Here is a 25,156-nt window from a genome sequence, read left to right as displayed (position 1 = left end):
AGTTAAGCCAACTGAAAGACTGCTCTCTCTTCCTCTCTCTCTCTGTCTCTCCCTCTCTCGTGTTGTGCATATCCGCCTTTGCATCTGCATCGGCATTTTTGCATCTGCATCTGCATTACCCCCCCACTGCACCTGCACCAGCTCATTTCCTCATCTCATCTCTCCTGTGCCCACGTCACCAAGTAGCCAAGTCCAACATTGACCATCTCTTCTTTTCATCTCTCTTTCAGTTTCTCTTTCTCTCTCTCTCTCTCTCTCTCTCTCTCTCTCCCTCTCCGCCTCATCCTTGCTATTGACCCTCGACTGAACACTCCTCTTTCTTTGCTGCTGGATTGATCGTGCTCGCCCGTGCCCTCAACCTCGCCCTCGCCATACGGCAAAAACCAACAGGCCCAGCCCAGACCCGGGCCTCTGAACGTTCTTTCGTTCGGGCCACTTCAGAATCAAAAGCCGAAGCCGAAGCCGAAGCCGAAGCCGCTCCATCCAGGTCTTCGTCGACGTTCAGTAGATACGGGGCGATTAGGCCCAAGGTGGGGAACTAGACGGTATCTGTACCGAGGGAGAAACGACAGTCAGGTGCTCCCATCCCCACAATCACGTGACATACCACACGTGCAACCAAATGTAAACCACCGACACCATCCTCTTCTTCTGTTGCGTGCTGTTGACACTGTCGTTCACTCTCCCTCCCACCTCTTCCTCTCCCTCCCTCCTCCAACTCCTTCACCTCCTTCACCTCCTCTACCTCTACCTCCTCTCCCTCTCCCTCTCCCTCTCCCTCTTCTTCCTCACATCCTCATCAACCCTGCCCTGCACTGCCCTGCCCAGCCCCGGCCCTGCCCTGTCCCCGACATGGGTCGCCGCAGACACGATCGGGTCCCTACTCCGTGGGCCGTGGGTACAGAGTTCAACTTCCTGGTCCCTCAAACCCAATTCCATTTTGACTTTCCCCCCTCTGCCCTTGGAAAGACGGTTCATATCGACTTCTGCAATCTACTCTACACGAGGGCCGATTCATCCGATCTTTTCATTTCTCCTCGACTCGACCTTCTCCTTCTATGACGGGGACAAAAATAGAGAACAAGAGAAAGAAAGCCTGGATTATCGGAGCATTTGTATTACTGTACTACTTTCTTTTTTCATCGCCTGGTCGCTCGTTCCCTTACCCTGTGCAAGCCAGCTAACAACACCATCGCGCAGGACTCGTTGAAGGTGGGGGAAGTCTAATCGCCCGCGTCTCAGATTCTCGTACTTCTACTACCCTACTACGGACCACAACGCTCCCACCCACCATCGTCTTGGGGATTCGGGATTGGGGATAGACAGTCAAACAGACCGACAGACCGACCGACATTCGCAGTTGGAAATGCCCAACTCTGTCGACTGATTCCATTGGCACTTCCCCTTCGACGTCGACAACAATCAATCCATCTCTCGCTGTACCATTCTGGCTCCCCGGGATCGACCACGCCCTCTTTAATGAATACCCATTGTCAATCTACCATTCGTTCGCTCGTTTATTTGTCTATTCTTTCATTCGTCCATTCATTCATTCATTCGCTCGAAGTTCGATCACTTCCATTTGTTTAGCCCAAATACCCAAGTTATCTCCAAGTTCTAGAGAACAAGTCGATCGAATCCGCAACCGCGACGATCTGCTCCGGCTCCCTGGCATATCCATCTCCATCTCCGGCTCCTGGCTCCTTTCCACCAGACGATCGACGGCTCCGCGCATACACTAATCAGCTTCGTGTCCGACGGCTTCATGCATATGCAAACGCGATAAAAGGGGAAAGGATCCGAGGCGCAGCATTGGTCGGAGAGGGTAGCTGCTACCAATTTGCAGCCAGCCCCTTATATCCATCGCCAGAGGACTTGCGAGCCGTCTTCCCTCCTCGGTCCCAGCTGAAATGAACAACACACCATGGCACCCGCCATCCAGGAATCCTGGAGCTGCTGCTGGATCGGTCAGGAAGGCAAGAGATCGGGCGGAGGCAGGAAGAGCAGCGGCGCGGACGCCTGCAGCAAACCCACCGGGCAGGATCCGGCCGCCCATGCCGGCCGTCTTCTCGGGCCCGAAGAGTGGGCAGCTTCCCATTGGGATGGCAATCTCCAAACCGACGGCGGCCCATGCAACGCCATGGCCGTTAGCAGGAGCGGTTGATCCAGGCCAGAATTACCAACCACCCGCCGGTCGAGGGCCTGCGCCGCAGCGGCCCCCGCGACCCATCCAGGTTCCGGGAATGTTTGAGACGTCCCAGCTGGAGGATCCGTCGCCCACCTCGGACTATGGGTCCGAGAGACAAAGCCAGGTATCTAGAGAATTGCCGCCATACACGGTGGGGGGTAAACGGGAGGTAGAGGATGCCGTCTCGCCAGATGATGTGTCTCCAGCCGGAACCACCTCCAGGCCATCCACCATCTCGTCCGTAGGCTCAATACCGGACTTCCCAGTACCTGAGGTTCCCCCCGTTCCCCCCGTCCCCCCGGTTCCCCCGGCACCCCCTCGGAGAATCGCCAATCTCGGGCCACCGCCCAGTTCGAGGCGTGGCACATCTCTGTATTACTCGCACGCATCCTTCGTCTCGCCGATCCCCGAGGAGAGTCCTCGCTCCCAAACGACACATCACTCGTACGCCTCGAGCGCCGCCATCCCCATGAGCTGGGGGTCAAGATCTCCTCGATCACCCGGCGATGCGAGCAGCATGTACTCAGACGAGGATGCCTACGGCCCGCCGGGCTTCCATCCATCCCTTACGGCAGACGAAATGCAAGATGCTGCCGGACCCGGCGATCAAGATGGGCAGGGACTGATCCGGAGCGCGAGTTTCGGACGCAGGGCGAAGCCATCCATGGTCACCAACAAAAGTTTGGAGAAGACAGAATCTCAGGCACCGCCAGATGAACCGCAGGAGCCACGACAAGTGACGCCGATGGGGGATGTGGCCACGTCCGGAGCCCCTCAGGGATTTGGTAGGACGGGAGGGGATCAGGGACCGGAGAGGCAGGAATCCCAACGAGACCCGGCGTGGCCCATGATGGGGAACACCAATTCCCCGCGGGCAGGTGGAACCGGATTCGCTCCCAGGTCTGGCCGCTCGCCTGAAGCGCCTAGTCCGTCGTTCGCGCGGACTTATACGGCGAATGAACCATCGCCGGCGTACACATTCTCGGATCCCAAGGCGCATGCGATGATGGGAGCTTACAACATGGCGAGTTCGCTCGGACCTCCTACGCCGGGAGGGACGAGGACCCCAAGTCCGGCGACGAATAATAATTACGGCCCACTGTCGGCTATGCGACGGCCCCCGAGAGTGGACATGGATGCGGCGAGAGAAGCAGAGGTGCGAGGCAGCTCGACCAGTCTGCCAGAACTGATCAAGCGAGCAACCCGCTTGGCGGCAATGATGGACCGGGGTAAGAGACCAAGCAGTAAGATGGTGCTGGACGACTTCCCGAGCGAGAGCGACTTCCAGGCCTTTGCGAGAGAGAAGGAGATGAACAGTAAGTGGCCCCTCGCTTTCCTGCAACCCCTACGCCCGCGGCCAACTCGCTAAATGTCAACAGTGACTCCCACGGACTGGCGCCGATCCGCTACCGCCATGAACATTGGGGCGGGCCGCGTCGAAGGCTCCACCAACCACTGCCAGCCCGACTGGTCCGGCCCCTCAGCCCACAATCGCAGTCAAGATTCGAACGCCCAGCAGCCGGGACGCCGGTGCTGCGGTCTCCCCAACTGGGCCTTTGTGCTCACCCTCCTCCTCCTCCTGGCCATCCTCACTGCTGCCATCATCGTCCCCCTCAAAATCCTCGTTCTCGACAAGGACGACAGCTCCACCTCTCGATCCATGTCCCCTGTAGAGCAATGCGCAGCCAGCCCGCTCACGGCGTGCTCCAACGGCGGGACGTCAGTAATAGACAAGGGGGCCTGTGCGTGTTTATGCACGAACGGATTCACAGGGTTGAGGTGTGCCTCGGCCAATGCTACGGGCTGCTCCACCGTCTCCCTTCCCGGACCGACGGTCACTAATGTCACGGTGGGAGAGGCCGTCCCCCGCGTCATCGCAGGCTCCATGACGAACTTCTCCGTGCCTCTGGACGAGACCACCATCCTCGTGCGATTCAACTCGGCGGAGCTGAGCTGCGCCACGGAAAACGCTCTGCTCACTTTCCAAGGCCGCTCGGAAAGGATCGGCGACGCAGGCGATTTTGTAACCCCCTCCAGAGGCCCCTCCTCCGCGGTATTATCCGTCCCCAGCTTGATTGCAGCCCCATTGGCGGCGCGCCGCCGCGACCTTGGCTCACCCATGGCACCCGACCCCCTCGCAACGCCAAACCAAGACATTCACGACATCTCCATGCGCGCGACGATACCCCCCGCCTCCCCACCCCCCTCCTCTATCGCCGCTCCACCGGCACCCTCTCCCTCCCCCGAGGTCGTTCTCTCGGGCGTCTACGAAATCACGGAAGAATCCCTCGACTTTGCGCGCGTCGCCGTCCTGTACGTGCTGCAGGAAGGCACGGTGGACGATGCCATCACGGCCCAGATCGCGCTGAACGCCTTCTTCCGGCCCGCCAGCTACACGAACCTTGCGGCGCGGAACGTCAGCGTGGGCGGCGTCCGCGTCGTCAACCTGCTGGAATACTCGGTCAACGTGGGCGCGGGCGATGTGGGTTCGGGGGCGTCGGGCCGCGCGGCGCGGCCGTTGGGGATCAAGGGGCGCAGTGTGGATTTATTTGCAGTGCCGTGAGCGCGGGAGCGAGCGAGCGAGCGAGTTTCTCACGTCGTATATCTATACTAAAAAGTAGGTAGTAAGAGAGTTGATGCGAGGGTATGACAGTGAGTGGCAGAGAGAGCGAGTGTATATATATATAAGAGAAAGAGGAAGAAGAGAAGAAGAGACCAAATCCTTGCGGGGTTCCAAGGGACGAACGAGGATACGATACGACTTTGTTTTGTTTCTTTCTTATATCCCTCTTCTGTTACGAACGTACCATGTAGGACGTTGGTTAGGTTGATAGAAGATTCTGATTAGTTATTATATAAGCACTAGTTAGCCGGGGTTGTATAATATCCCGCTCCTACTAATGCATATACCTTATTATAAGACCTCAGCCTTGTGGTATAATCATTTCTTATTTCCTTCTCTTTATCTTTCTTTTACGGAGTATTATTATTTCACGTACCGATTGTAAATAAGACTTGATATTCTTGTGTGTATGATTTTTTTTTTTTTTCTTTTTCAGAGCCTGAATGTAATATTAAAGAGAAAAAAAAAAAACATTAAGAAGGAAAGAGTCGATTAATTATTGGCTGTTTCGCTGCCGAAGCTTGAGCTTGAGCTTTGGCTTGAGCTTTGGCTTGAGCTTTGGCTTTTATTCTATTTATTTATTGAAGTAAGGAGTTAGTAGGGGTAGGGCTGATTGGTATTGTTGTTGTTCTATCGGTAGATATATTGGTTTGGTATTTCTTTTTTCTTTGAAGGAAAAAAGAAAAAAAGGTGAGTGGGTGAGTGAGTGAGTGAGTGAGTGAGTGAGTAGGTGAGTGGAAAGGGGGGGGGGGGAAGTGGAGTAGGGGAAGAGGAAGATGGAGGATAGGATAGAGTCGGATGGGGGTGGATAGGATATGTATAGATATGTACGGAGGGTATGGGGTATGGGGTATGGGTATGGGTATGGGTAGCAGTCGGTTGGCTGATATCTGGGAAAAGTGGAAGATGGAGGAGGAAGGAAGACGGGGTAGGATAGGTTGATAAGCGAGTAAGCGAAAAGTAAACGAGGGTGAGCGAAAGTATAAACTGGAGAGAGAGAGTGGGGGGGGGGGGTAGCGAGTAAATAGGGTAAAGCGAGCGAGGGAGAAAATGGAAAGGGAAAGAGAGAAAAAGAGAAAGAAAGAAGAGCAGAAGGAATCTCATGTTATTCTTTTTGTAATCGAGGCGGGGGGGTGGGGGGTTTTCGATTATTGCTTCAAGGCTTGCTTTTTGGTTTTCCTCAAAGGGAAAGTAGAAAGTAGGGAGGATCATTCCCGCGGTCCTCTGATCCTCTTTTGATGAGAGACGGTTATTGGAGCGCTTAAAAAGCAGGATCAAGCTCTTTCCGACCATTCCTATTAAAAGAGGCCGACCGTCCCGAGCGCTTTTGTTTCATGGCCCCCCCCGTTTCCCGTTTAGATTTTTTAAAAACAGAATACATTTATCGAGGAGCCCGTTTGAAATATCTAAGACGGTTTATGGATCATCTGGAATGAGATGCGATGAAGAAATTAGAGGTTCTTTTTTTAACGGTGCCGTTTTCGATTATGAGTCGGTTCTTGAATCGATTTAGTATACTTTGGTTTTGGAATGTTGAGTTTTGGTTTTGGTTTGGTTTGGGGTTTGGTTTTAGTTTTTTTTTTAATAGAATAGCTTGCTTAGCTTGTGTAAAGCTTGTACGTACATGTATTTGTGTGTGTATTAGCTAGCCTTGAAGCTCTGGAGTGGGTTTTATCTCTTCTGCATTTTTCTCTTAAATTAAATTTTTTCTTTTTCTCTCTTCCTTGTTCCCAAAATTTTCTTTTTTATGTAAGGGATGTTTGATAGGCGGAGAGGGTCGATTCACATATGAAATCTCTCAAATGGTGTAAGGATTGGATTTTTAAAGTCTACGATTTAGATGGATATGTATGTTACATGGTCGGTCGGTCTCCTTACTACAGTACTCGACCACCCGTCATCATCACCGCGAGTTCCCGGGCCTCACCACTTGATGAGATTCTTCTTATCAGTGCTCCACTCCTCGGGCGGCTCCCTCTTGGGCATCACATAGCGATAGTACTCCTGCAAGCCCGGGTACATGTCGAAGAATTCCCACTTCGCGCGCGCCACCTGGTTCTCCGAGCCCAGGAAGAGGACCTTGCGCGCGCAGAAATGCAGCCCGGGCAGGGTCAGCCGCTGCGGCAGCTCGATCTCGACCCAGACGTTCCGGATCCCCGGGTCCCGGAAGTAAGGGCCGAACTTTGTTGCCGTCGCCCACTCGATGCTACTGCTACTGCTGCTGCTGCCGCCGCCGTCGCCGCCGTTGCTGTTGCTGAGGAGGCAGAAGATGCCGCCCGTGCCGAGCTCGATCATGCTGTCGAGGACGCCGTGCCGGCCGCCGGCGCAGAGGAAGCCGCCCTCGGACTGGCCGTCGGCGCTGGCGTCCATGCGTATCCACTCGCGCTGCTCGGGACAGGCCCCGCTGCGCTTGATGAGTCGCATGGCCCAGCTCTTCTGGATCTCGGCGAATGAGGGCTCGAGCTCGCTGAAGTGCGGCTGGAGCTGGGCGCGGAACCGGTCCTCTTTGGTCTTGAGGATGCTTTTGGGCTTGAAATCCCCGGGGGTCGGCAGCTCGGTTTCGATGATGTGGTGGGTTTTCTTTTTCTTCTTGGGGTCTGATTTCTTTTTCTTCTTGGGGTCTGCAGACGCGTCGCTCCGTGGCATGGCTGACGATTGCTGCAGCTGCGGTTGCAAGGGCGTGTCTCGGAAGGCATCGCTGTGCGGCATCACTGACGTCGGCTTGCCGGACAGTGGTCCAGGCGCGAAGCCGCAACCGAAGCCGAATTCCAAGTCGTCCAGTTCGAAGTCGAGCTCCGGTGTTTCTTCCTCTTCCGCTTCATTCTCTTGGGCCTTGCCCTTGCCCTTCGACTTCTTCAGCTGGTCGTTGTTAGCGAAAGTGTCTCCGCTCGCGGGCATCTTTGATCCGCTGCCGGAATCGCTGGACTTGACGAGCAGCTTCGATCTGTGGCTTACGCCCCTGAACTGCTCGAACCCGTCGTCGTCCTCGTCGTCGAGTGCGTTGTCCTCTTCTCCGATGGGGGACATCTTGCGCAGGGCCTTGAAGTTCTTGAATTCTACCGCGGAGGGTGGGACCCTCACACTGGTCTTGCTCTTGGGCTCGCGCCCGCGCTCGTCGTCGTTTGACTTTGGCTTTGGCGTCTTGGATGAGGACTTGGGCGTCTTTGAGGATGGGCGTCCGGACATGTTGTGCTGTGTTGTGCTGTATGTGTTTCTGGCGTATCTTTGTTGTCGAGTTTTTAGAAGATGAGGAAGAGGGTTTTGCTCTTTCTCTTTTCCTTTTTATTCTTTTCTTGGGACGTTTGAAGTGTGCTTGGGCGGAGGGAGTATGGTTGACACTTGACACTTGGGGAGGAGAGATCCGGGTCTTTATATACCTCCCGACTCCAGTTCCCGTGGAGCTCTGCAGTATATCGGAGAGTCATATGCTCTATTGGTGATACAGAATCGCATTGGTGGGTGATTCGATTACGTGGGTCAGAGTAGCCTGAATCCCCTTTCTTTACTCTGTCTTATTCCCTCATTTGGCGAGCACAATCACATCTTTAGTACTCGGTCGATGATGCACCAAATGTAGACTCTGAATATCTCCATTTGACGTCTCGTATATATACAGAAAAAAAGAATTGCAAAGTCTGAAATCAAATCTTGCACAACTCGTTACTCTTCATTTTTATTCTTTTTCTGTCTTTTACTTTATAAAATACTGCATGGTAGACAGACGTAATGCTGTTTCTACTTTACTCTTCTGATCAATATGACCAAGCGAGAGTTTCTGCTCATTAGCTATGGAGACGTCAGTTGCGAAGATGGTGTTAAAGTGGGACAAGTAATTAAACATAGCCCCACACTCTGGTACCGAGTCTGCGACTTTACTTATCAATCACTTGAGGATCCTGATAGCACACTTAGAGATGATTTTATAAGAAGCGGCCGGTATCGGAAATGGTAGCTTGTATTTCTATATCTTCGACATCTTTTCTTGAACTTCCTGCGAATTTCTGGATAGTTGTGAATCAAGGTTGAGCTTGAGGGTAGTAGGTAGGTTCAAAATGCAATGAATGAATGGTCTGTCTCTGCATATGGCAGATACCATCGAACTTTTTACACTATAAACTTTTTTTCCCTGACGAGACATTCTTGGTCTTCTGAATAAATGCCAGGATAAAGCATTCGATGCGTGTCTCGGCTCGTAAAGTCGGCCAATAAGTCAACCAAGAACGCTGAAGGTAGTGCGTTGCCCACTTGGCGGTATAGGAGACAATGAATGATTCGTCAAGTATCGTTAATTCCTGAATATTAGCAACAGGTCTCGATTACCACAGCGGATTTTTTCTGATTTGAAATAAGCTTCTCTGCTTTCCAGTAAGGTCAGAAAGGCTGGGCCAGCTTGTGGTGTACTTACTACATCCGCTTACCGGGTCTGGAGGGTTGAGCTCCATAGGGGTGCAGAGCAGTAGGAGAGCACAATTTTGTCTTGAATTAATTCAAAGAACTCTAGTGAGAAGGCAGGTTTTCTTCGTCTCTTCCTGGTTCGGCAATGGTGCGGACGTGGATGAAAGCAATTATATTCTAATACTCGATTTGTCTTGGCGAATACGGACGCACCATGCCAGGGGCTTAGGTAATTCGCGCTAGCGGAAGCTTGGTGATATAGCAACATCCTTATCCACACATCATACCTACTGTAGGTATATTTATCGATCAACATCCTCGACAACTTCTGCAACCGTAAGGGCTCAATACCATACAGTACTTGCAGAACTTGCTTCCTATATAAGTACAATTTCTCAGTTTGCTATTATTAAAATCCAGAGCAATCAACGTACAATTCCGGCTTTGTCATGAATCACCAGCGCTCGTGAGTTTGACCTTTCGCGAATCTGCAAGCAAGACCATGAGTTTGCTATCCTCGTCGAAGCCTCACCATAGTGCTGTTCTCTCAGAGACCACACCGCTCCTCGCGTCGCCAGCAGATAGCCCAGCGTTGCCCATCAATGAAGGAAGTCTTCTCGACCACGATTCGACAGAGACCACCTCGGCTCGCGAAACTCGCCATGTCGAAGATACGCCTCTCCCCAAAACTCAGATATTTCTGCTCTGCTTAGCTCGCTTGGTCGAGCCCGTCGCTTTCTTCGGGATATTTCCGTATATCAATCAGATGATCCAGGAGATCGGAAAGTTGGCAGAAGCTGACGTTGGGTTCTATAGCGGTTTTATCGTGAGATTTCTGTTATCTTTAGCGAGCATGGATCTGTCCCATATTCGCTCGCTTGCCGTTACTAATCCATGACTGGCGCAGGAAGCGATGTTCTCGTTTACACAGATGCTGTTGATGATTTCATGGGGCAGAGCTTCCGATCGTATAGGCAGGAAACCAGTCCTGGTCTTCTCCTTGGGAGGTGTAGCCGCTGGGACTGCCTTGTTTGGAATGAGCAGGACGCTCTGGCAAATGGTGCTCTTCAGATGTTGCGCTGGCTTCTTCGCTGGAACCGTCGTGTAAGGTTTCTGGTTGTGACGGCAGTCATACGGATAATGCTGCTGACATACTGAGTAGAACAATCCGGGCTATGCTTTCAGAAAACAGTACCCCGAGGACCCAGGCTAGGGCTTTCAGCTTCTTCGCATTTAGCGGGAACTTGGGCATTCTTCTTGGCCCGTTGATAGGTATGGACTTGCTCTATGATTTGCGCATCTGAGGACTGATTGTTTCCAGGCGGCGCACTTCAGAGTCCGGCCAAGCAGTACGGTGGGGTTTTCGTCGACATCAAATTCTTCAGAGACTATCCATATGCTCTGCCGACGTTTGTCACTGGCTCGATTGGCGCTGCCGCTGCGGTGGCTTGCGGCATTTTGGTGAAAGAGGTCGGCTATTCCGAGGCTTGATCCGAATAGAGTACTGACAACGGCTCTAGACACTGAAACGAAGAGTTAAAAGCGACAATGGATCTGAGCTTGAAGCTCCGATGTCCATCTACGAAATTATGAGAGCGCCAGATATAGGCTACGTGCTATTCCTCTACACCCACGTCATGCTCCTCGGTCTTGCCTATACAGCCCGTCAGTCACCCTGCGTCCTTTTCCCAATCTTCAACTGACGGTGAAGCCCAGTTTCGCCGTTATTTTGGTTTACCGAAGTTTCCCTCGGAGGTTATGGTTTCACCCCTATGCAAATCTCTCTTTTCCTAGCCGGCATCGGCGTCTCGCAAGGAATCTGGCTGTTGCTGTTCTTCCCGACCCTGCAACGAAAATACGGTACGGGAAACATTATCCGAGTCTGTTACATCACATGGCCGATCTTCTTCGCCACCTCGCCGCTGTGCAACTACCTCCTCCGGCACGGTCACACGACAGCCTTCTGGATCATAGCACCAACTTTCCAAATTGCAGGGAGCGGTGTTGCTATGGCCTTCAGTAAGTTTCGCCGGATGAGTGGAGAGCGAGCGCAGTAGTTAACGGGTAACAGCCGGAGTCCAACTCGCTTTGAACGATGTCTCTCCGTCATCGGATACGCTTGCAACGCTAAACGCGATGGCGCTCACACTTACAAGTGGCATTCGAACGATTGGGCCAATAGCATTCACTAGTCTGTTTGCTGCCGGGGCCAACAGCCAATTTCTGAATGGCTATCTGGTGTGGATTGTTCTGATAGCTATTGCGATGCTCGGAACCGTGTCGATGAGATGGTATCCCCAGAGAGCAGAGGGCAGAGTAAAGGATCATGATGGTGTTATCACACGCCAGTCACAGCGTTAGAAGAGTGCTTGATACGGACACACCTGGTAGGGACAGGAACCGAAAATGCAAGAGCCTGCGAGCTGTAAATTCTCATACCGCTTGAGGAACGGGCAGAACGATCGAATCTCTGAGATTCGGACCCTATAGAAATACAATCAGTTTTCGGTTATGCTGGTATGGAAAGTTCCAACTTGCCAACGCGTTTTGATCAGCGGCTAATTTCCAAACTCTTTTAGCCACAATCTCGATTCAAGATCATCAACACTACCCTGACCTCACAGCTCATATATAAATATACAGTATACTTGCTGCATCTCAGACTTCCGCCTTTGCCTTGAGGATGATACAGAATAAAATCATTTGTAGTCATCGGCTCTAGCTGGACCGGCCTGGTCTGCTTCATATCACGCGATAGATCCAAAGATGAAAAGGAACCGTAGGCTTTCCCAAACACGACGAAAATACTCAGATATCTAATGGGCGACGCAGTATATATTTTCCCACTGTCCACGATGTTGTGAGGTCGTCGACATAGAGGCTAGCAGGCTAAGTTCATCAAGTCCCGTAGTGGAAACGCCGATCTCCAAGTCAGAGGTTACAGAATGTGTTAATAATGCAGAGACCTGGGGGAGCTGCATATTTCCAAATACGACATTTTGGAAGTTGCTGTTTATTTTGATTTGGCAGAAGCTCTCTTGTTGGGAGCCGCATCCTTGGACTACCTATTTATGCCAACGCCTTGCTAAGGACAATACACAATATCTAAAAGAAAAGAGAAAAAGAAAGAAATACACAAATGCTTTCCCGGGGAGCACAGTTTGAGAGACTTCTTGATACAGACAGTGCGTGTGGATGCTCAAAGTCGCGAAAGGCTCACCCTTTGTTTTGTTTTTATCGTCGCACTCTCCCCCCCCCTTCCCTTTCCTTCCCTTATGACCTGTCGCTGACTTTGGGGCAGATAGCTACATAGCTAGGACTTTCGCACTGATGGCTGAAACAGGACCTTTATTGAGCGTCTCAATCAATCAGACTCCGCTTCAATTTTGATAGAGACTTGGCCAGAACCGCCCATCTGGTATTCTTCTCGTCGTTCTTGCTCCGACTTGAGTTTGGAGTGACCTTGAGGACTAAGAAGCTCTCCTCCGCCCCGCTGCGGCTGCGGGACAGAAACCTGATCGCGGTTGCCGATCTTTTCTTCTTGCTCTTGCTTTATCCGACGTTCAGGCTCCTTCCCAGCTTTGTGGTTGTCCTTTCCGTTCGGGCTGATGTAGCTATTGGGTCCTCCATAGGCGCGGTCACCAGCGTATCTGTTGAGCTTTGCGGTGTTACCAGGTCTCTGGCTATTATCGTATCCGCCTTGGCTTCTGGCGTTGTTTGCTCCCCAGTTGAGAGCGCCCCAACCGGGCCCATATGGTACTCCGGCATTGCCTAGTCTCTGGCCAGCAACGCCGCCACCGTATCCGTCAACCATGATGGCGCTGCTTGGTCCCTTCTTTTGGTTGCCATGCTGCATGTTCGGAAGTCTGGCGTCGTGAGGCAATTGCGGTTCACGATGACCATTGCCCCAGCCGTCCCCGTTTGGCATTCTCGCATTGCCCGGCTCCTCCTGCCTAGCCACGCTGCCGCTCACAAAAATCTGGTCAAGGAGTCGCATATCGAAGGACTGGATCTGTAGCGCTCCCGGTTGGGTCCTGTACTCCCTCGCCCCCTTCTTCCACAGGTCGATGTAGAAACTCCCGGCAACCCGAAACTCCGTCTCCAGGTCGTACAGCAGCCTCGCCACGGCCTCGACCTGCGAGTAGGAATAGGGTCTGAGATCGAAGAACGGCATCGCCCTCCACGGCATGTATGCGTAGACGGCGCGCAGGAATCGCATCCGGACCGGGCTGGCGGCATCTACAAATGTATTCATGACCATGACCGTGTCGATGAATGAGATGCAGGACTCGACCGTGTATCCCATGTAGATCCCGCTCGGGGTTTCGATGCAGAGCTTTTCGTTGCCCGATAGCATGTCGCGGAACTCCTCGGGCTCTGTGATGCCGCACATGGGATGCATCGTGAAAGGAATTTGAGGACTCGGGGTTCGTATTTTTGGTGGTATTTTCTTTGAGGTTGTAAGTCGAGAGTAGATAGCGAACTAGGAAATCCCTTTCCGGGATGTGTATGTATGTATGCCTCGAATAGCCACGTAGGAGCGTTGAATCAGAGCTGCTGCTTTTTTCCGTTGATTCATTCGTGCTCTTGTTCTCCGAGGTGAATGGGCGGGTAATGAAGGCCTTGAACCCTTTTTTGTTCACTTATCGACGTCAACCACGCTCCTTCTGAGCGCGGAACAACGTGCCTCCAAGCGTGAACAACTCAACTCAAGCCCAATCCGCTTCTCAGACTTGCCGCTGAAATCTTCGTTCCGCTATTTACTTTTGATAATGACAGCCAGCCTAAGCGTTTTTTCTCCCTCTCTCGTCGTCGTTTGCCGCTATGACTTATTCCTTTCAAGACAAGTAATATAGCTAGTCAGTCAATCATATATCAACTCTATTCCTTCCTCCTCTTGCTTCTATTGCTTATCGAGAATACTTTTCCGTATCGTATTATTTATCGTATCGCACGTATATCTCTGTGTCTCTCTTTCAGAATCGTGGATCCTTTATTGCAGCTTTTGAAGATGGGGATGGATGACTGCGCGTCTTCTATTGGCCGTTTTGCTTGTATTCGTGCCTGGCTGTCTGGTTATGTATTATGACTTACTAATGGTTGGTTTATAAAGCGTGAGTTATAAGGCCTGATTATAGTTATTAGTATAGTCGTTGATAATGCTTTTGGCTTCAAGTACGATTAAAGTATGAATTAAGTCATTTCAGTCATTCAGATTTGTATTTTATTTATTTATTTATTTATTTATTTATTTATTTATTTATTTATTTATTTATTTATTTATTTATTTATTTATTTATTTATTTATTTATTTATTTATTTATTTATTTATTTATTTATTTATTTATTTATTTATTTATTTATTTATTTATTTATTTATTTATTTATTTATTTATTTATTTATTTATTTATTTATTTATTTATTTATTTATTTATTTATTTATTTATTTATTTATTTATTTATTTATTTATTTATTTATTTATTTATTTATTTATTTATTTATTTATTTATTTATTTATTTATTTATTTATTTATTTATTTATTTATTTATTTATTTATTTATTTATTTATTTATTTATTTATTTATTTATTTATTTATTTATTTATTTATTTATTTATTTATTTATTTATTTATTTATTTATTTATTTATTTATTTATTTATTTATTTATTTATTTATTTATTTATTTATTTATTTATTTATTTATTTATTTATTTATTTATTTATTTATTTATTTATTTATTTATTTATTTATTTATTTATTTATTTATTTATTTATTTATTTATTTATTTATTTATTTATTTATTTATTTATTTATTTATTTATTTATTTATTTATTTATTCCGAGTTTTTGATAATAATCTACCGCTGTATGCAACATTTAGATTTGTTCTTTATTCTACATATTCGGATATTTAAATCTGATCCATCTTTAAGAAAGGAAAATAGCACCAGCGAACTTTTATTCTGCATCTTCGAACTGATTCTATTATCAAACCCGCTCGCTGAATCCGATTTCTTTATTCGTTTTATAAAAGATTGCTTTTTTAGATTTTTATTCAAAAAAAAATTAACAAGTCTTATCCAGATCTCATATCATCTTCTTTTCTTTCCGATTTAATCGGCTTGGAAACGAACTTTGAGATTAAAAGGTAGAAAAAGATGGTAATAGCTACTATCGTTTAATTTTGAAGTTTAAATTGAGCTGAGCTACGAAGGGATTGTAAATGTATTAGCTGGCTGCTACTCACTGATGTCTTGTAAAGGAATCTTCATAAGCTAAACGAAACCCATTCTGAAATTCCTTAAGCTGGCATGAAAATCGAAACGAAGTGTGTTTATTTAAATATGATTTGGGGAGGGGAGGGGGGTGGTGGTAGCCAAGCTGGCAGCGGGATATGTTCTTGCTTGTGGGATGGAAGTCCTGTTTATCTGTCTGTCTGTTGACTCGTTAGCGAAAGCCATGCGAAAGGCCGAGTTGGGGGAGCTTTGCAGGGATGGCGGGTTATAATAAGCGGGTGTTTTTTTCCCTCTGACTCCTCTTTTTCTTCTTCTTCTTCTTCTTCTTCTTCTTCGCCGAAAGATTCTTTCTCTTTGCGAGCTCCTTTCTATCAATCAATCAACCAATCAATCAGCAGGATAGAAACGAAACGTTCCCTATTCTCTGGCTGGCTAGAAACCCTCGGGTCCATGGACCAACTGACTAGTTAAATACGCCAGACAGAACCCTTCAAACTCGTTAGCTAGAGTAGGCAAAAGAAAGAGAAAATTCCCAGCTGAAGGAAATCGCGGACTTTCAAGAGAAGCCTAGCAGAAAACAACATGCCGCATTCCTACTAACCCCACGGCTGGCTCGATACTGCTGATAGGTTTGGATGTAGGCGATGGCGATGGCTCTGAGGAACTGAGAAACCTGTAGAATCTTACCTAACGAGATCCTCTGATGTATATGGGAAAGGAGTCTGTCTTAGAGAGATGGGGTAACGGGGTACGGACATTTTTGAAGGGGCGAGGAACACCTCTTCCAGAGATGGGGATAATACTTGAGTTTATATATATGTATATATATTTCAAAAAGGGATAGATGGAATGGGATGGGTTGGGTATAAGGGAAAATCGCGCAGATGAAGATATTCCGAACATAAATGTCTATTATGGATTCGCTGGGGTTTCGACTGTGGTTTTATAGCACGAGAATAAATACACGAGATGACAGATCGACGGGAAGAGAAAGACTAAGAGAGCATGAGAGACTCGGAAAGCTTCGCAAAGTGGGATGACTACGATGAACTCAAAGGATACCTAGACATAAGTAAATATTGATGAAAGCGCCCACTTAGCACAGCTCAAGCCTACTACGTCCTAGTACGTGCGTTGAATATATATTCGGATCTAAACTCATCTGTCCCAGACCAGCCACGACAACGAAACCCATACTCCACCTATACATGATACCCCGGATTCCTAAGCGACGCCGTTGACCAGCCCTTGAGCGGCTACATGATTGTCCCCTCCTGCCGTGGCCCCTACCAAGCTCCAATTCCTTACTCCCCCTTTCCAATCGCTGACCCTCACGTCCGTAATTCTCACCACTACCACCCGGACCTCCTCGCCCTCGATATACATCACCCTCCCACCATCCTGCGTCTCGCCCCAGAGGCTCGGCTCTCCTCCTCCCCCCGCGCCCTCCGTAAACGTATTGTTATCTAAATGCATCTCTTTGCAGTACCGCTCCTCCTCTGTGCCTCGCTCTACCAGCTTCGCCTCCCCGTTGATCGTCGCGGATATACTGCTCATCGCACTCGTATTTAGATTCAAGAGGAGAGAAGCTAGGGACGAGCTGGATGCCTCTGGGGGTGGAGAGCCAGTGCGGTCGTTGGTGGAGCCGCGGCGGTTGGTGGTCGGAGGGCGGTGCGAGACCCAGTCGTGGACGAGGAGGGAGACGTTAGGGTTAGAGACCAGGTTGAGAGTCTTCTTGGAGGAGGGATTGGTGGTCATTATTATGATTGGGGAGCTGCTGTAGGGGGTGGAGGGGAGGTAGGTGTAGTTCATGAGGGAGACGTGTGGAAAGAGGTTTGTGCATGTGGCGAGATGGAGCTGAGGAAAGTTAGCTGGTGTATCGATATCTGCAGTTGCGGTTTGTATATGGAGCTGAACGTACGAATCGAGCATTCTTCAGGCATTGGACGACTTCTGCAGGGAGACAATTGACGGTTGCTTCTGCCGCCATGATTGCTGGAATCGAATGGAATGGAAGATGAGATGTGAGGTTATCCCGGGCTTTGAATTTGAAAGGAGTTGCCTGTCTTTGAAAGATGTACGTCTGGTTCTTGGTGGGTTTATCGTCCTCGTTAGGTTGGTTTCATGTCTTGGGATGAGAGTTTTCGCGATGGCTTCATGACGTTGTTATACTTTGACACGAGACTCACGTGCATTCTCAACTCCCACTTTCATGCCGACCGGCTGGGCTGGATTGGGCTGGGCTATTTTGGGTCAAGAACCACATTCAAATTCTCATCTTCTCTTCTCGACACATCTCACAGTATATATAACAATACAACATCTCTGTTTCCCTCCTTATCATTGTGTTTTGTTTTGCTGCGGTCTCTCAATCTCAAGCCATCAAGCTCTTCGCTACGAGGATTTATCCTGGATTCAGCATTTGGCGCCACTTATCTGGCTTCCTGTCACGTATTGGAAAGCCAACCATCAGGAAAGGCTCTCGAACGAAGGTTTGTTGGCAGATACTGTATAGCCTTTGGGATCTTGGTGACAACAATCCAGATACCGCTCAAGCACCACGGTATACTGGTCATCACAGCTATCGTTATCTTTTCCATCCCGGTATTATTGATGGTGTGGGCATCCTGGAATATACCTGTCAAACCCGAGCTATACGTACCTCACGTGGCATCGATCACGGGTTTCGGTACACCTTCTCCAACGAAAACCTAGCCTGCGCCCTACTTTGCAATGGCTTCCTTCAAAATCAGATGGGGACCGTAAAGCCATCATGGGCTAATCAATTGATACGAGGCGAATCATATCATCTCCTCGATCTTCCCTGCTGTGTAATTGCACACACCGCAGGCGTCGTCAACACTAAAGAGCAACAACCTCCTCTTTTAGATCCACAACTCTGGCTCTATAGCATCAGCCCACTCCAACGCGGCTTTAAACGTAGCCAGCAGCTCCTTTGTGTCTTCGAGTCCGACCGAGATCCGACACTGCGTCTCTCGCAAATCATACTGCTGCGCCCAATCCAGCTGGTCTTTTCCATATAAACACTTTACGTACGGCAGCGCCAGGGTCAAGTGAGCACCCAGATGAGGTCCTTGATGCACGTTGAGGTTGTTGTAGAACGCCTTGATCGCCTCCGGCTTTTTGAACTTGACGCTGAACAAACATCCAAAGCCCGGCGTAAAGTCCGCGGTGGGCGGCCGCATACGGTCCTTGTAGTTCTTCAGCGTTTCGCTAGTATTCGTACAATACACCTTCTTCACACTGCTCTTCTTATTCCCAACCAGATTCTGCAAATATCCTACCAGCGTCTCAGTATTCCTATTCAGCTTCATTGACCTCTCCAGGTAATCTCTACTGTTCACCTCCAGCGCCTCCGCATCCCCGCCCCAAAACCGATTAACATACTGTCTCTCAAACAGCTCCTTCAACTCCTCATACCTCTTCGCCGACGGGTTGAGCACAGCGGAAGCGGCCATAACATCTGCATATCCGGAGAACGACTTCGTCAAGCTCGACACCACGATGTCTGCTACGCCCAACAGATCCACGTTGCAAAAACTAGCCAATGTGTCATCAACTACCAGCAAGAACCCATATTCGTCGGCCAGGCTTTTCAACTTCGCCAAATCAGGCGTCACAAGCAGCGGGTTAGCGGGAAACTCCGCCCACAGCGCCTGGGTCTTTCTGCCCTCTTTTCGCTCCTCCTCGAGGTACGCTTCGAGAAGAACGAGTTCATCCGCGGTACCTAGCCCGAAGAACTTATAGCCTGGTCCGAAATCCTCAAGGACGTGCGGGGTGCTGTGGAACGCAAACCCGAAGAGAACGGTCTTAGCCTTGTATTTACTGAGCAGGTACTGGTACACTGTATAGATAGCCGACATGCCCGTCTGGAAAAGATAGACATCGTCCTTTTTCACCTTGGCCGCTCTCGCCGGCTCAACAGGCGCGCGTTCCAGCAGTCCTGCGATGCGGTCTCTCAACATCGCATCGGCGGGTGAGACTTCAACCTTCGGCTCCGACTCGGAATCCGGATCGAGGACTTCATGCAGAAGGTCGAGGTGTTGAAGCGCTGACTCGGCTAAGCGAGATGAGATGCCTACGCCAGCGTCCATCCAGAAGCGCATGAAGAGCGATGTCTCCAGCTCGGGGAAGAAGATGGCGTAGAGACGAACATTCGAATCGAGGACTTTCGTGGTGACGTCTGAGGCGGAGACGGAGTCGAGGCCGTGGGCGGGCGAGGTGACAAATGCCTGACATGAGGTGACGGATTCGGGCGCGGAGAAAAGCAGCACGTCCTCCCCCTCTTTGCCGAATTTCTCCACGACGACAGCGTTAAGCTAGGGGCTGGGTGTTAGCTGACCCTTCCATCTCTCATTGCTTCGCTCTTTGGACTGCTGCTTCGGATTTTGAGGTTCGGAGGATAGCATGGCTGGAGGGAGCATCAAACACACAGAGACTCACACTCTCGATATCCCTATGCAACATCATCCTCGGATAAATACTCGTTATCTGCCTCAAGAGCGTCACGTCCTTTTCCATGATCCGCAGCAGGTTGTCCCAGCCCGGCATATGGGTAGTGATGGCATGGTGGGCATAGGGCGGGATCGCTCCGAAATGGGGCGTTTGTAGTTTCCTTGCTGGTGCCATTGCTCTCATTCTAGATATCTTCAGGTACGTCCACGAGTTTCAGGATGGGAAAACTCTGCTTGGGAGGATGATGCGTGAGAGTTCGATTTACTTACAAATTATGCGTGTTTATTTTTTACAAGTTATGCGTGTGCATGCGTTTGATTGCGGGGTAAGTGGAACAGAATGTAAGGAAGTCAGTAGGTTGCACGAGGTGGCGATCATCATGTGTTCGTTCTCACGTCAGCCTCGCATCCAGGCAGCAGCTTTCACCTTACCTTCTGTTCAGCTACTAAGATGATTATCGATGAGACGAGACGAGACGAGATGAGATGAGATGAGACGAGATGAGATGACATGACATGACATGAGATGATATAAAATGGGATGAGATACAGCAACAAATCAATCGAGCTCGAATCGAAGATATCAAGGCCATTTCAATTTAGCGTAATCGTTTTGATAATAAGAGCAGTAAAAACCTGTCAACGAATAAGAAAATATTACAATATCAGACACGAGAAGTATAAAATAAGACATCTCGTAACACACTGAAGATACGTACGAGAAGCCTCAAAATCCATCTCCAGTTCTCTAGCATAGTTATCATTCATTAAGTATGACTAGTACGATGAAAGTATAAAACTAGGAAGGGGTTCACTACCTTGCTCGACACCGTTGTGAGAGGATGGTCGCATCCAGCAGTCAATATACGAGATCTAGTGCCTATGGTTTCGATATGCTCGCCCGGATATGAGACTTGAATAACAAAAAAAACTCAAGGAAACCCCAGCCCCCCCTACCCCGGATGATATTTTCTCTCTCTCTCTACGTCCCTAGCTTTTCCAGGAAATCAGAATTAAACCGAGAATGGACCTGCAGATCTGCAAACCTCCCGTGCAAAACCGACCGTGATCGCCAAGTCGACCTGGGGATAGCAGGTAACTGATAGCTGCACGACTATCCGATATTTACTCGATTTGCTGTTATTCCGTTTTTGCATTTTCAAGGGGGGGCCAGGGGGGTTTCTTGCTTGCGATTTATGTGTACCATAAGAGTAATGTTGGGATCTGAGGAAGTGGATAGCTGCTGCATCATCTTTCTTTACAGAGTGGAGCTATATATTATAGATATTGCTGCGATGACAAAGCCAGGCAGGCGCTCAATATCTGTAAATAGATCTGTGATTTTCTTCGAAGAGGCTTATAGGATATGGAAAGCTTGCGGGAGGTCGGGTGGGAATTGATCGAGAAGTGGATGCGGCCATGTATTCCGTCTTCTGAAGATGAGATTTGATATGCATCACATAGTTGTGCTTCTGTTCTCTTTTCTTTTTCTTCTTCTTCTCTTGTTTTCTTGAGGGCCATGCAAAATTTCTTTTATGGTCCAGGCGATATCCTGCCGTGGCTGTTGGAAATGCTGATGTACACGTTCGGTGAGACGTTGAATGAAGCCTCTGAGTGAGCGAGGGCTGCTGACTCGTGCAACCGATGCGCCTAGTCGCCGCTATAAATTATGATCATGCCGTGCTTCTTCTAACGTCACCCCCTCGGCCTCGCATTGCAACATACGCATCCCGCACAACAAGTCATCCTCTGCGATCCCGTGATCTTCTGTCTCTGTTCCGGTCTTTGGCTTGGAGCAAATGATCGACCTCTGCTTTCTGCTTCAGAGATCCAGCCTTGGTAGGCGATCAGCTCGTTCCGTCAAGTGACTGGACTGGGCTGGCATGGATTGATGCTTAGGGAAAAGAGATTCTCGGAGAGATCTCTAAGCGATCTAGTGATCATTTCGCAACCCAGCTATTGAGGCTAACCGGGTGACGACGAGTAAGGATGGGCTTTTTTCCGCCTCAGTACGTGATGTTTAGATGAAGAGGCTGCCCGGGAGTCATCACGGGTCAGCCCAGTGGGAGAGGGTAGGCACAGCTGAAACAAAATACCACCGGAAGAAAGACTGCAACACGGCTCTAGAGCTTCTGACCACATAAGCCGCGAGGGCCAAGGGAGAGGCTTAGAAGGCTGATCTTGCTTCTTTTACATATCGAGTTCTTGTTTTTTCTCCATCATCTCCCGCCCATCCACCTAAAAGCCCTTCCTATATTCATACCCTGTGCTTTTCCAAATTACTTTAACTTCACATTTAATTGCTAGACGAAACCCTACCATTCAACATGTCGCACATTGCTCGCGACGCAAAGGCTATAGCCGACACAGCTAAAGGAATCGGCAAAGCTGCCAGTGAAAGCTTCATAGAGCTCAGAACCCGACGAGAACGGAGATTTCGCGATGTCGAGAACAGTTTGCCAGATGTTAAATCTCTCCAGGCTTCCGATCACCGCCCTTCCGTGGTCTCTAGTGTCCTCTCCAGCCTAGGATCTTGGAACCCTTTCCCCCAGCCCGTAACAGACAACGACACCGTCTGGCTTCTCGACAACACAGCTTATAGAAATTCCCGAGGAAATTGGGAGGCCGAGTTTGTCGCAGCCGTATTTGACAAGGATACCGGCGTTGAAGTCAGCACAATCGTTGCGGATATCGCCGAGAAAGTTGGACTGGGAAAGGGTGATGCGCAAGAGGCTACGATTCGGGATAGGTTGACACCTTTTGTGCAGAATATCCTGCCAGGAAGGTCCGTGAAAATTAAGTTTGCAGGACAGCAGGAGATCAATTTGGGACCGGGTGGTAGGGATGGCATCAGTAGCGATATCAAGGCCGTGCCTTCGCATAGGGATGGTGCCGTTGTCGCGAGCTTCGCGTTGGTGCCGAAAGGAGCAAATGGCATTTTGCAATCGAAGACTGCGTATGCCGAGCCTGAAGGATGGGGTGTGATTTCTGGTAACAGTGGATTCTCGTTTTCCAAGGACGTGACTAACAGCCTCCAGACATCGACGACACCATCAAGATTACGCAGACTGGTGACCCCATTGGGATTCTGCGATCAACCTTCGTATCTCCAGGCACGCCAATCGAAGGTATGCCTGAACTGTACGCCTTCATCCAGAAGATGATTTCTCCCGCATCGCCTTTCTTCTACCTCTCCGCGTCACCTTACAACCTCTATTCGTTCCTCCGTGACTTCCGGACAAAGTTCTATCCCCAAGGAACGATCATCCTTCGAGATGCCAGCTGGATGAACCTCTCAGGCCTTCTCTCTAATCTCACCGTCGCTACTCAGCAGTACAAGGTAGACCGCATCACCAAGATCAATGGGTGGTTGCCCAAGCGCAAGATGATCTGTATTGGGGATTCGACGCAAGCTGACCCCGAGACCTATGGGGAAGTGTTAGTTGCTCCTTCGAAAGTTCCCACCTCACATAAATGCAAGAGTACTGACGAGACCTTAGCTACCGCAAACACAAGGGCTTCGTGAAACTTATCCTCATCCGGAAAGTGACCGACATCGCCGCCCTCAGCATCGAAGAGAAGAACGAGCCGAAACGCTTCAAGAAAGCGTTCAAGGATGTCCCGAGAGATGTCTGGCACGTCTTTGAATCGCCGGAAGAGTGTTACCAGCTCATCAAAGATGCCCTGGCTCGGGGCTAATTCTAGCAGTGGAAATTTGGTCATTTTTGGGAGCATGAAGCGCTGGGGTCTGGTTGGATTGGGACTCGGGAGTTTTGAGTTGTCAGCAAAAGACTTGATTCCCATTTCGTTTTGCTTTTTGGGTTGATCTTTTCCGCATGCTGTTGTGCTACTTACTCTGGGTTCTGGGATCGTTGGGGATGGGCTGATCCGCTCTCGTTTCCTCGTCTAATTCCGCCGTGGCTAGACCGAGCACAGGGTGGAAAGGGGAGCGGTTTGACGGCTTCCCATTGCACTGCATGTACTTTTCTGTCAGACTAGTGCTTGTTCGGGGTCGGGTCAGTATTATCAATCTAAACACCTGCACAGTATCTTTTGGGTATGCTAGATCCATTCCGTCTTTCTCTTTCTCGCTTTCCACGCCCACCCATCACCAAGAGGTCTCGGCTCCAACGGTCGTCACAGAAAAACCTCACCTGCTACTAAGTAACGAAGGGCCATCTGCCCAGACGATCTATGAACCGAACTGAACCAATCTCAACAATTCCCTATGATCCTGCATACCGTAATCCCCAGGAAAAGAAATCGATAAAAGGCAAGCACACTTCTCTCGCTCTATTCCAAGCCCGGCGCTCCTTCCCTCTTATATCGTCGTAATATTTCGAGACGAGCACCTCCTCCATCGTACAGACCCCTTTTAAGAAATGTATCGTCTGTTTTTATACTTCATCCATGTTCTTCCCTCCCAGACAGAGCCAGATCTTCAAAGATTCCGCGCGTCCTGGGACGGCATCGGGCTCGATTCTGGGCCGGGAGCCAAAGGATGATGATAACAACAACAGCAGCAACAGCAACAACAACTCGATCCAGCGCTTGCAGCAGATTGAGAGGGAGGTCCGGGGATGGGAGGGAACATGGGAATGGGAATATAAGAGGGAATATTTAATCGGAGTCTTCTCGTCTACGCAGACGCAGACGCAGACGCAGACGCAAGGATGAGTCGGTTTTGTCTAGCAGTAAGTAGTGATGTAGTCGTCGTCCGTCAGTCACCTTTTAAAGCATCTCGAGCTCGGCCTATGTCGACCCATGAAAAAAAAAATTGAATGATTTTTTTTTTTTTTTCGATTTTTTTTTTTTTTTTTTTTTTTTCAAAGACCGGACGGAGACCATCCCAGATACTCTTCGTCTTATCGCGTGTCTTGATTCTGAGGCGAAATCAGCTAGGTACCGGTAATAAGCTACCGGTACCCTACCCTACCCTACCCGGCTTCAAAACAAACTTTTAATCCCTCCAGAATAAAAGAAAAAGATTAGCAGAAAATACCCGTCATCTAAACTCTTAACCCTCCTTAACTCATCTCGCGGCTAGCCCTTTTTTTTTTCTTTCTTTTTTTTTTTTCTTTTTTTATCCCTTTTGTCCCCCTTTTTTCCCTTTTTCTCCCTTTTTTTCCCCCCTCCCCAATCCTTCAATCCTTCCATCCATCCACCTCTCTACACCTTTCCATAAGGAACCTACTCTATATACAGCAAAAAAACAAAACTTGAAACAGCAGCT

General features: G+C 49.3%; 7 protein-coding genes across 7 annotated transcripts; 3 read left to right on the top strand and 4 right to left on the bottom strand.

Moving 5' to 3' along the window:
- Positions 1-1,910: 1,910 nt before the first annotated feature.
- On the top strand, positions 1,911-4,751 carry L3040_005954 (uncharacterized protein; the record flags this gene model as incomplete). Its single annotated transcript, XM_007291407.2, has 2 exons — positions 1,911-3,504; positions 3,568-4,751. The coding sequence occupies 2 exons, from the start codon at positions 1,911-1,913 to the stop codon at positions 4,749-4,751; spliced, it is 2,778 nt and encodes a 925-aa protein (XP_007291469.2).
- Positions 4,752-6,734: 1,983 nt separating this feature from the next.
- Positions 6,735-7,997, bottom strand: L3040_005953 (uncharacterized protein; the record flags this gene model as incomplete). Its single annotated transcript, XM_007291408.1, has 1 exon — positions 6,735-7,997. The coding sequence occupies one exon, from the start codon at positions 7,995-7,997 to the stop codon at positions 6,735-6,737; it is 1,263 nt and encodes a 420-aa protein (XP_007291470.1).
- Positions 7,998-9,708: 1,711 nt separating this feature from the next.
- On the top strand, positions 9,709-12,070 carry L3040_005952 (uncharacterized protein; the record flags this gene model as incomplete). The annotated part of the gene is made up of 11 exons (XM_007291409.2): positions 9,709-10,032; positions 10,114-10,310; positions 10,369-10,478; positions 10,528-10,676; positions 10,727-10,871; positions 10,923-11,225; positions 11,278-11,522; positions 11,697-11,723; positions 11,786-11,848; positions 11,916-11,985; positions 12,039-12,070. The coding sequence occupies 11 exons, from the start codon at positions 9,709-9,711 to the stop codon at positions 12,068-12,070; spliced, it is 1,665 nt and encodes a 554-aa protein (XP_007291471.2).
- A 500-nt stretch (positions 12,071-12,570) lies between these two features.
- L3040_005951 (uncharacterized protein) lies at positions 12,571-13,608 on the bottom strand (the record flags this gene model as incomplete). Its single annotated transcript, XM_007291410.2, has 1 exon — positions 12,571-13,608. One exon carries the CDS (start codon positions 13,606-13,608, stop codon positions 12,571-12,573), a length of 1,038 nt encoding a protein of 345 aa, XP_007291472.2.
- A 3,064-nt stretch (positions 13,609-16,672) lies between these two features.
- Positions 16,673-17,438, bottom strand: L3040_005950 (uncharacterized protein; the record flags this gene model as incomplete). The annotated part of the gene is made up of 2 exons (XM_007291411.1): positions 16,673-17,305; positions 17,370-17,438. The coding sequence occupies 2 exons, from the start codon at positions 17,436-17,438 to the stop codon at positions 16,673-16,675; spliced, it is 702 nt and encodes a 233-aa protein (XP_007291473.1).
- An 895-nt stretch (positions 17,439-18,333) lies between these two features.
- On the bottom strand, positions 18,334-20,098 carry L3040_005949 (uncharacterized protein; the record flags this gene model as incomplete). The annotated part of the gene is made up of 2 exons (XM_007291412.1): positions 18,334-19,788; positions 19,913-20,098. 2 exons carry the CDS (start codon positions 20,096-20,098, stop codon positions 18,334-18,336), a joined length of 1,641 nt encoding a protein of 546 aa, XP_007291474.1.
- A 2,152-nt stretch (positions 20,099-22,250) lies between these two features.
- Positions 22,251-23,622, top strand: L3040_005948 (uncharacterized protein; the record flags this gene model as incomplete). The annotated part of the gene is made up of 3 exons (XM_007291413.1): positions 22,251-22,914; positions 22,962-23,361; positions 23,424-23,622. The coding sequence occupies 3 exons, from the start codon at positions 22,251-22,253 to the stop codon at positions 23,620-23,622; spliced, it is 1,263 nt and encodes a 420-aa protein (XP_007291475.1).
- Positions 23,623-25,156: the final 1,534 nt, after the last annotated feature.

Source organism: Drepanopeziza brunnea (genome assembly GCF_022702325.1).
Source record: "Drepanopeziza brunnea f. sp. 'multigermtubi' strain 214-2 chromosome Unknown ctg10, whole genome shotgun sequence".
NCBI lineage: Eukaryota > Fungi > Ascomycota > Leotiomycetes > Helotiales > Drepanopezizaceae > Drepanopeziza > Drepanopeziza brunnea.
Note: the sequence above shows the minus strand (reverse complement) of the source record. Positions and strands in the feature narration are given on the sequence as shown.